General features: G+C 35.8%; 1 protein-coding gene across 1 annotated transcript; it reads right to left on the bottom strand.

Moving 5' to 3' along the window:
• Positions 1–7,420: 7,420 nt before the first annotated feature.
• On the bottom strand, positions 7,421–11,327 carry LOC127563103 (guanylate-binding protein 1-like). Its single transcript, XM_051999351.1, has 4 exons — positions 10,732–11,327; positions 10,423–10,525; positions 9,689–9,882; positions 7,421–8,689 (listed from the first exon to the last, which is right to left on the bottom strand). The coding sequence occupies exons 1-4, from the start codon at positions 10,780–10,782 to the stop codon at positions 8,570–8,572; spliced, it is 468 nt and encodes a 155-aa protein (XP_051855311.1). The 5' UTR covers positions 10,783–11,327; the 3' UTR covers positions 7,421–8,569.
• Positions 11,328–11,661: the final 334 nt, after the last annotated feature.

Below are 11,661 nucleotides of genomic sequence, written 5' to 3' on the forward strand. Positions count from 1 at the left end.
GTTCTTTTGTTTCCTTATGCCTTCTGACCCTCTTGCTCTATTGTTGACAAATTTCTCTATAAGCTGGATCTTTCACTTCATGCTCTTTTCATATTCTTTCATTAACCTAATTCTCCCCAGAAGACACTATAGATTTGTATACTTCCTATTACTGGCTTTTGTTTTTCTCATGTCCCCCTGAAGCACTGGGTGAAGAGGAGTAGCAAGTGTATTGCTTGATTCTACCTAACTTCCAAACTGTCTCTTTGCCATCATCATGAACAACTTTACCTTCAACAAGTCATATTACCTCTTGTGTCTGCTTCCTCCTCTGAAAATAAGAATTGGACTTGATAGTGTCCAGCTCCCCCCACCCAGTTCTAATTCTTATGACCTGATGATCTTCTGAGATCCATTTTGTTCATCTTTATCACCAATTGAAATCCATGAATTGGTGACCATCAATCATTTTGCCTCCTTGTCCTGTTGTCCATCATATCTTGCCACATTGCAGGACAAAGTCATATAATACTACAAATTAATTTTCTTTCATTTCAGTTTCATTCTCACAGTCCTAAGAAAATCCTCCTTAAAAATTCCAGACTTTTTTCCTTCTGTTGCTAAAGTTCTTATGCTACCTTCTATTTATCCTTTAGCAAAGGAAATTGTCTTTGGTGCTAAAATAATGGAGCTTACCTGACTTATATTCATTAATGGAGCTTACCTGACTTATATTTATCTTCTCCCTCATTCTGTACCTCAAAATATTTCCTTATCAACCTCTTTCTATTGTATATAATGAAGAAGTTGGCTTTGTTACTATGGTTAACTCTTTCCCTTGAGCTTTTAATCTCTTTCATTCTCACTTCTCTCAAGAGTTTGGTCCATTTAAATATCCCCTCTATTTCTTTAATCTTCAATTTTTCACTTAATAATTCCTTCTGTACCCCCTAAAATTTGCCTAGATTTTTCCTTTATCTTTAAAATAGCATCATCTGATCTTGAAATTTCCCCAAAATTATTCTCCCTTTTATAAACTGTACTTTAGAAAGGGGTACATATATTCCATATTCTCCCTTCTTCTAATTCTTCTCAAATCCTTGCAATCTGACTTCTGATTCCATCACTTGATTGAAGCTATTCTGTCAAGATTATCAGGGATTTAAATGGCTAAATTCATCAGCCTTTTCTAAGAACATCTTCTTGACTTCTCTGCAGCTTTTGAAATTGTCAAGCAATTCTTCCTTTTGGATGCTCTCTCTTGCCTTGACTTATATTACTTTATCTTCTCTTGGTTTTCTTTGTATTTGTCTGATCACTCCCTAGGCTGCTTTACAGTATGGCCATTTTGGAAACTGCTGTCCTGAGTTTTCTTCTCTTCCACTTCTCTCTCTGTGTTCTCAGCTCCCCTAGATTCAATTATCATTTCTATCAATAAGACTTCTAAGTTTATATATCTAGCCTCAATCCATGTTTGAACTCTAGTCCTGCCTTGCCAACTATCTGCTGAAAATCTTCACAAAAGTATCTAAAATTCAACCTATCTGAAAGGGAATTCATTATGTTCTTCCTCAAGCCCATCCCATCTCCAAGTCTTCTATTTTATCTTAAGAGTATTACCTTGCTTGTAGTTACCCAGATTCATAACCTGGCAGTTATCTTTGACTTTTCACTCCTTTCCTATGCCATATCTTATAAGTGTCCAAGTCCTCCAGAGTCAATCTTTACTTCTCTCCCATGTTTTATCTTCTTTCTCCTCACAAAACATCTTCCCTAGTTCAGATTCCCTAGTTCAGATTGTTATAATCTCTAGTAAGTAAAGGTTGTTGCAGAAGCTTCCTACCTCCAATACTTGACTTCTATCCAGTTGCCAAATTAATATTCTTAAAACAAAGATTTCACTAGGTCATTCCTCTCTCATCAAAAATTTTCAGTGAGTCCTTAGAGCCACTAGGATTAAAATATTAAAAAAAAACTCTACTTGTCATTTCCAGCCTTCCACAACATGGCTCCTACCTATTTTTCCAGTCTTATTATTATACCTTTCATGCACTGTTCATTTGAATTGAACTTTCCTGGTAGATGCTTTCCATACATGGTATTACATCTCACAAATGTATATATTTACTCATTCTCTCTACTTCTGTGTCTTAAAATCCTTAACTTTCTTTAAAAAATATTTTTTTATTATAACTTTTTATTGATAGAGCCCATGCCTGGGTAATTAAAGTATAAATTAAATACAAGATAAGTATACATGACCAAACCATTATTTTTCTGTACAGAAAGAATCAGACTCTGAAATATTGTACAATTAGCCTGTGAAGGAAATCCAAAATGCAGGTAGGGATTGGGAATTCAATGTAATGGTTCTTAGTCATCTCCCAGAGTTCTTTCCCTGGGTATAGCTGGTTCAATTCATTACTGCTCCCTTGGAACTTATTTGGTTCATCTCATTGCTGAAGAGGGCCAGGTCCATCAGAACTGATCATCATATAGTATTGTTGTTGAAGTATATAATGATCTCCTAGTCCTGGTCATTTCACTTAGCACCAGTTAGTGTAAGTCTCTCCAGGCCTTTCTGAAATCATCCTGTTGGTCATTTCTTACCGAACAATAATATTCCATAATATTCATATGCCACAATTTATTCAGCCATTCTCCAATTAATAGGCACCTACTCAGTTTCCAGTTTCTGGCCACTATGAAAAGGGCTGCCACAAACATTCATCCACTTACAGGTTCCTTTCTCTTCTTTATGATCTCTTTGGGATATAAGCCCAGTAGTATCACTGCTGGATCAAGGGGTATGAACAGGTTGATAACTTTTTGAGCATAGTTCCAAATTACTCTCCAGAATGGTTGGATGTAATCACAATTCCACCAGCAATGTATCAGTGTCCCTGTTTTCCCACATCCCCTCCAACATTCTGCATTATCTTTCCCTGTCATTCTAGCCAGTCTGACAGGTGTGTAGTGGTATCTCAGAGTTGTTTTAATTTGCATTTCTCTGATTAATAATGACTTGGAGCATCTTTTCATATGGCTAGAAATAGTTTCAATTTCTTCTTCTGAGAATTCCATTCATATCCTTTGACCATTTATCAATTGGAGAATGGCTTGATTTCTTATAAATTAGAGTCAATTCTCTATATATTTTGAAAATGAGGCCTTTATCAGAATCTTTGGCTGTAAAAATATTTTCCCAATTTATTGCTTCCCTTCTAATCTTGTCTGCATTAGTTTTGTTTGTACAAAAACTTTTCAATTTGATATAATCAAAATTTTCTATTTTGTGATCAGTAATGATCTCTAGTTCTTCTTTGGTCACAAATTCCTTCCTCTTTCACAAGTCTGAGAGGTAAACTATCCTGTGTTCCTCTAATTTATTTATAATCTCATTCTTTATGCCTAGGTCATGAACCCATTTTGACCTTATCTTGGTGTATGGTATGAAATATGGGTCAGTACCTAGTTTCTGCCATACTAATTCCAATTTTCCCAGCAATTTTTGCCAAACAGTGAGTTCTTATCTCAAAAGCTGGGGTCTTTGGGTTTGTCAAACACTAGATTATTAAAGTTATTGACTATTTTGTCCTTTGAACCTAACCTATTCCACTGATCAATTAGTCTATTTCTTAGCCAATACCAAATAGTTTTGATGACTGTTGCTTTGTAACATAGTTTTAGATTTGACACATCTAGGCCACCTTCTTTTGATCATTAATTCCTTTGAAATTCTTGATCTTTTGTTCTTCCAGATGAATTTTGTTGTTATTTTTTTCTAGGTCTATAAAATAGTTTCTTGGGATTTTGATTGGTATAGCACTAAATAAATAGATTAGTTGAGGGAATATTGTCATCTTTATTATCTTTGCTCAACCTATCCAAGAGCTCTTGATATTTTTCCATTTGCTTAGATCTGACTTTATTTGTGTGGAAAGCATTTTGCAGTTTTGCTTATATAGCACATGACTTTCGATTTTCCCTTGGCGGATAGATTCCCACATATTTTATATTAGCAACAGTTATTTTAAATGGAATTTCTCTTTGTATCTCTTGCTATTGGATTTTGTTAGTGATGTATAAGAATGCTGATAATTTATATGGATTTATTTTGTATCCTGCAACTTTGCTGAAGTTGTGGATTATTTCTAATAGTTTTTCTTTTTGGTTGATTCTCTAGGGTTCTCGAAGTATACCATTATATCATCTGCAAAGAGTGACAATTTGGTTTCATCATTACCTACTCTAATTCCTTTAATTTCTTTTTCTTCTCTTTTTGGCAAAGCTAGCATTTCTAATACAATATTGAATAATAATGGTGATAGTGGGCAACCCCTGATCTTATTGGGAATGGTTCCAGTTTATCCCCCTTACATGTGATGCTTGCTGATGGTTTTAAATAGATGCTATTGACTGTTTTAAGGAAAAGTCCATTTATTTCTATACTCTCTAGTGTTTTTAGTAGAAATGGGTGTTGGATTTTATCAAATGCTTTTTCTGCATCTATTGAGATAATCATATAGTTTTTGTTAATTTGGTTATTGATATAGTCAATTATATTAATAGTTTCCCTAATATTTAACTAACCCTGTATTCCTGGTATAAATCCTGCTTGGTCATGGTGTATTATCCTGGGGATGATTTTCTGTAATCTCTTTGCTAATATTTTATTAAAGATTTTTGCATCAATATTCATTAGGGAGATTGATCTATAATTTTCTTTCTCTGTTTTCATCTTACCTGGTTTAGGTATCAGTACCATGTCTGTGTCATAAAAGGAATTTAGTAGGAGTCCTTCATTCCCTATTTTTCAAATAGTTTATAATAGTATTGAAGTTAATTGTTCTTTAAATGTTTGGTAGAATTCACATATAAATCCATCTGGTCCTGAGGACTTTTTCTTAGGGAGTTGATTAATACCTTGTTCTATTTTTTTTTTGAAGTGGGACTATTTGAGTAATTTATTTACTCTTCTGTTACTCTGGGCAATCTATATTTTTGTAGGTATTCCTCCATTTCACTTGGGTTGTCAAATTTATTAGCATAAAGTTGGGCAAAATAACTCCTAATAATTGCTCTAATTTCCTCTTCATTGGTGGATAGTTCTTTTTCTTTTTTGAGACTAACAATTTGATTTTACCCTTTCATTTTTCTAATCAAATTAACTAAAGGTTTATCTATTTTATTTGTTTTTTTCATAAAATCAACTCATTGTTTCATTTATTAATTTAATAGTTTTTTTAGTTTCAATTTTATTGATTGCTTTTTTATTTTTAGAATTTCAAGTTTGTTATTTGATTGAGGTTTTTAAATTTGTTCTTTTTCTAGCTTTTTTAGTTGTAAGCCCAATTTATTGATCTTTTCTTTCTCTATTTTATGCAAGTAAGCATCTAGAGATATAAAATTGTCCTTTATTACCACTTAGAATGCATCCCACAAATTTTGGTATGTTATCTCATTATTGTCATTCTCTTGGATGAAATTATTGATTGTTTCTTGTAATGGGCTGAGGCTTGAGTTGATGCACTGAGGTCCCAAGCACATGAGGCTAAATAGTAATTGGACCATACTCTATTAATATATAAGCTTGGAGAAAGAATGGCCCCGCCCACTCTTTGTGCAAGTCCTGATGTGTTGTATAGGAAATGACGATTTTGGTGGGTGGAGGCAGGGAAGTGGAAAAGGAAGGGGAAGGAGAGACTTTTGGGATTGCTATTGCGACGGTTTGCTCAGCTCAGATCGCTCTCTGTTAGCTGGCTTCCTGTCGCAGCTGCCTATATTGCTATAGCAATCTTTCTTGCCCATATTGCTATTGCAATCTTTATTCATCTCTTCACCTTAATAAATATTGAAGATTTTCCCCTTAACCTGAATTCCTGACTCTGGCTGATTTTAAATACGCGGTCATTACAGTTTCTATGATTTGCTTTCTCACCCATTCATTCTTTAGGGCAAGCATAAGTAATTTTATAGGGAAAATTTAGCCACAGGGACTTGACTTGGATTTCTGACTAGATTACCACCTGAGAGTGGGATTATGGAATGAGACTGATTTCAATTATCAGAGCCTTTTCCCTACCTGCTCCAAGGAATAATTTTTATCAATCTTTCAATTTCTCTCTGTCCACCACACCCACCATTCAGGATCTCATACATAGTGCTCCTAAGGTTTAACTGGGATCCAAGCCCAGGTCCCCTTGCTTTCCATTATACATTCATTCCAAAAAGTCACATTTGCAGCCATAGTATAGCACAAGAGAAGAGGAAACAGGATGTGAGTTGAAGTCCCAAGAGAGAAAAGCCTTTATTAGCTCTAGGTGAGTTGAGGCTTCATGAAGAAGGCAACATTTGAGGGTAAGCTTTTTATTTCCTTCCCTCTAGGGACCTTTCTGTGTAAGGCTTAGGAGATTCAAAAATGGAACTCCCTGAGGTTAAGGACTACAATGGGACTAAATAATCTGTGGAGATCCAAATATTGGATAAGATGATCCAAGTTAGAGATCTCTTCAAATTATACTATTTTGTGCTTCTGAGGGTGTAGTGAGGGAATACTCCTGAGTTCAGAGGATTTGATGGTAAGGATGAAACTCAATCAGTTTCTCTACTCATTCATTCCAATCATATTATGGCAAATGTTTCTCCACATTAGTAAATATGTGGTCCACACTAAGCAAAGGAAGGGAAACATATGGAAGACCTACATGTCTAAAGAAGAATTATTAAAAGATACTCTTTAAGCAGGTTGGAGATAGCAATGGGAAACTGTAAATTTCCACATCTGCTTCCAGATTTGGGTTATAGTGTGGCTGCCCAAAAATGACTTCTCAGCTATCTCTCTCTTTTTTTCTATGGAAAAATTCCACCCTTGACATATTTTAGGAGAAAAAAAAGTAGAGAATCCTATCTCTGATGCTAGGTTCAGTAGGGCTTTCTAGATCTAAATAGACATTCTAACTGAAGTTATTATTGGGGAAAGAGAGGGAGAACTTCTTGGATTTAGTTAGGGGCAAAATTTTAAAAAATCAAAGACAATAAACACAGAATTGTTCCAATTAGCTAGCAAGTGTGAGGAAAATGATCTTGAATTATCTTTTCAAATGAGGAATCAAAACTGAAAACAATGCTCAACCCATCTTCCTGCCCCTATCTCCTGCTACCTTGGGGATTCTCCTTGTGCAATGTTATCTGACTGCAAAGTAGAGGGAGGAATAAACTTCCAGTACAAAAAGATCCTAACAAGAGCTGACTTGTTAATATTGTTATATACAAGTAGGAGATATACGTGTATATATTTTTATAGCAAATGACATTGATTCAATTACATTCCCTAAAGGAAAGATAGTACTTATAGCAATTAAAAAAAAACTCCCAAGCAAGTCATTTTCTTTTATGCATAAAAATAAAAGGCATAGAACTGAAGAAAACAGACATCATGGACAGAATAGCAACAGTTTTATTATCGTGGGAGAGGACTGTCTGATAATGGCCTGTTTTTTTTTCCAATCATACCCCCAAATAAAGATACTTGGAGAACATAGTAGAGAGTTATGTTCTCTACTTTGTAGCATTATAGCCCTTTAGTTATTCCACAAGCTCTTCTTAAGCACCTAATATGTGCCAGACACTGTGCTAAGTAATAGGAATTCAAAGAAATGCAAAAACACACTGCTGCTTACTATTAAACAATAATGTAATTCCAAAATAGAGCAAGAAAAAGAAGAGTTAATCTCAGAGAGAAAACACTAGCTGGGAGACAAAGACAAGAAAATATTCCAAACACAGGGAAAAAACCTGTGAAAAGGGTATGGAGTTGGGAGGTATAATGTTACACAGGAGGAGCAACAAGGGAACAGATAATCAAGGTCTTTAAAAGTGAGATGATTTTATATTTGATACTAGAGACAACTGGCAGCCTCTGGCGTTTGTTGAGTAGGAGAATGACATGGTCAGATTAGACTTTCAGAAGAGTGGTTTGATAAGTGAAAGGAAAATGAATAGGAGAGGAGAGACTTGAACCACCAGGCTATTGAATCATAGAGATAAAAGGTAATGAGATCCTGTACCAGACTGGTGGCTGTGTGCATGGAAAATAGGACATATATAGGAGAGTTATGAAGTAAAATCAACAAGCCTTAACAACAAATTAGATATTGGAGTTAGTGAGAATAAGGAGTCCAGGATTACACCTATGTTTAATCCTGAATAACTGGCAGAATGGTGGCAGCCTCAACAGTAATAGGAAAGTTTAGGAGAGGCAGGATTTATTGGGAAAGATAATGAGTTTGGTTTTAGACAGGTTGAATTTAAGATGTCTTTGAGACATCCTGTTTGAGATAACCATGAATAATCAGTTCATGATCAAAGATGCTTCCTCTCCACTTAATGTAGGAAAAAGGAGACCTTTTTGATTGGTTTCTGAGCTAGAAATGAGTGTGATAAAAAAGATGCTAACTGGCTAAATAGAACTATCTCCTACTAGAGGAGGAAGTCTCTGAGGAAGAGGAGAGGTTGTTGCAGAGTGACTGATTCTTTCCACCTGGACCCACACAAGGCTGTAAATATAGAGATGATGAAGCTCATATCTTCACGATATGGTACAGTCATGCGATCTATGTCTGTGACATTGGTGCTGCAATTCTTGGAGCCGTTGTAACTGTTCAGCCATTGCCCTATTATGCTCTTCCTGGATTTTCCGTGCTTCTTCCTGAGAAGAAATGAAAACAAAAAGGCATCCAACAGGTGAAGCATCTCTCTTGGGTTTAGCAATGCCATTTGAGCCAACAAGCTCTGCCACTAGGTCCTAAGGGTTGGGAGACATTGCCAAGACAAAAGACAAAATACAGTAAGAGCCTCTGGCTTCAGGGAGGTTACATTTGAATGGGTTTGTTGCTGATTGGCAGCCTTGTGTTCAAGCTGCTTATGAAATTTCTTCATTGAACAGGTGAATGTACAAGATACTTTGACAAGCTCTGTGAAGGATACCAAAAATATATAATGCCATCCTTAACTTGGGAGAATTTGTACTCTAGTCAGGGAATATAAAGAAAACTCACAATACAGGGCAATAGTGTTGAAGGAGTAATAGTAGAGGCACTCTGGAAAATCAGAAAAATAGAATAAGTCCCTGAATTCTCTGAATTTTTCCTTCTTTTCCCTCCTTCCATTCTTCTCTATCTCCTTCTTTTCTTCCTTCCTCCCTCCATGCCTCCCTTCCTTTCTCTTACCCTGTTCTTCTCTTTCATTCACTTTTTACCCTCTCTTCCATTATTAAAATTTTCTTTTCTCTTTCCTTTCTTTCCTCTCCTTCACACTTTTTTCTCTCCAATTCCTCCCTTTCTCCCTTTTCCCTTTCTTAGAGAAGAAAATTATTTCTCAATTCCTCTTTTTTTCAGTTCCATCCTTCCCTCTCTTCTTCCTTTCTTCCCTCTTTCCCTCTTTACTTTCCTTCTTCCTTTTTTACTTTATATCTACCTCTTCCCACCCAATCTTTCAAGGCTGACACAGTGACTCTACAAAGCAGATTCTTAATAAATGTTTGCAAAATGGATTAATAAAAAGAGATGTTGTCCCGGACTATATTAATGTTTTTCTTTAGGGCCAACATTTTTACTCTTCAAGTATTGTAGCTGAGTAATCTCCAATTCTAGAAGTCATTAAGGGGAATGGGGAAGAAGACAAATGTTGAATTGGGATAATGAAATACCTCTAGTTTCCTAGTCCTCTCTCTCTCTTGCTCTTCCAACAATCTTCTCTTCTCAGCTTCCATACGTTCAAGCATTTGTCTTTGTTCTTCTTCTTGTCTCCTTTGGATTTCCCGGTTGATTTCTTCCTGTCTTCTTAGCTCCATTTCCATCCTTCTTGCAGCCTCTGCTGCAGCTTGTGCTTGCCTCTCTTGCTCTGAGAAGGAAGAAGAATTAAAATTTTAACTGGAAGAAGATAGGGCAACCAGGTGGTGTAATAAATAGAGTGTCAGGCCTGGAATCAGAAAGACCTGAGTTCAAATCTGACTTCATACACTTATAGGTGGGTGACCATGAGCAAATTGTTTATAACCCTATTTGCCTCAAATTCCTCATTTGTAGAATGAAATGGAGAAGGAATTGGAAAACCACTTCAGTATCTTTGCCAAGACAAGCCCAAATGGGGTGCAACAAAGAGCTAGACACAGATAAAAAGACTGAACAAAAATAAACTTCCCGATCTTTTATCCCTGTTCTCTTAGATTGACTTAATAGGAAAAACTTATTAGAGCTCTTCACTAGAGTACCCAGCACTTTTTTAGGGAGAATTAAAGATTTAGGAAGCAAAAAAAGAGTTTTTGTTGAATTCCAATGCTCTCAAGGACATCAAGGCATCTTAAATAACATTTCTGAAAGCAGAGGGCGCACACAATTCCCTGGACTAGGCAGGGGAGAGTCTCCTGCATGGATTTCTCACCTCTCCTCTGATTTTCTTTTTCAGTAAGCCTTTGGTCTGCCTGCTTAATTGCATCAGCTACAGTTTCCTTCGACTTTAAGTATTCTTCCAGAGTCTTGTTTGCCTGTAGGAAAGGAGGACAATGCATTTAAAACAAGAAATAATGATGTAAGGGGAAAGCCAAGGCCTGTTCAGTCACGTGAGCAAAGCTGACCTGTGAATCATTCTAACTGACAGTACTATTTACTATTTATCTTTAGGCTTGGAAAAGATTCTGAAAAATTTCTGGCTTCCCTCAGTCTGCAATGCTAAGCCCAAAGGGAAGTTTACCTGGATCCCCTTCTTGGGCTGCTGGTTGTACTTCTCTTGGAGCGCTCGCATCTGCTGAAGGTAGATGTTATAGCCCCCTGGTTTGGAGAAGGCATTCTGCTTCACTGCTTCCTCCAGAGGCCTGAAAATATCCTGAAGCAAAGCTGTGCAGTGATCTTCAGACTCTCTTTCATTTTGTTTACAGAACTCATCTAGCTTGGCTTTTAGCTGATTCTTTAGAGTAAATAAGGAACAAAGAAGTAAAATATATGGACTGCAAAATAACACATGATCTCAGAATTCAATAAGACCTCAGTAGTAATTAAATCTCCCCCATGCTCTGTGCCACCCAACCAATTGTCCAAGCTTTCCTTGAAGAGTTGTGATGAAGGAGAACCCACAACCTCTCTCTTTTAAGTTATTCCACTTGTTAGGATGTTTTCCTTCAGAAGATTTCCCTTGAGAAAATGTTAGCTTTGTTGTATACGATTGTGATAAATAATACTCTGTTATAAGAAATGAGGAGTTCAATGATTTTAGAAAAACATGAAAAGACTTACATGTAATAATCAAGAACAAAATTAGCAGAACCAAAAAAATATTTTAGACAACAGCAGCAATATTGTTTTAAAAACAACTCTAAGCAAATAAGTCATTTTTTCTTTTATAAGTATACACGTTAAAAATAAAGGATATATGAAGAAATATGCTTTCTGTAGCCAAAGAAAGAACTGATAATTTTTTAATCATTTTATGTGTTTTTCTTATTTGTGTCTAATGGTAGCCATCTTTAGAGATGGAAGGAGAGGAAAGAAAATAAAGGAAAGAATAAGGAATTTACACAATAACAATATATTTAAAAGGAATAAGAAGTGAAATGTAATAGATTTTCAGATTCATGTGCAGCAATCTTTTTTTTAAATTTTCTTATGCTATGTAATGCTTGTTTTA

Source organism: Antechinus flavipes, chromosome 4 (genome assembly GCF_016432865.1).
Source record: "Antechinus flavipes isolate AdamAnt ecotype Samford, QLD, Australia chromosome 4, AdamAnt_v2, whole genome shotgun sequence".
Taxonomy (NCBI): domain Eukaryota; kingdom Metazoa; phylum Chordata; class Mammalia; order Dasyuromorphia; family Dasyuridae; genus Antechinus; species Antechinus flavipes.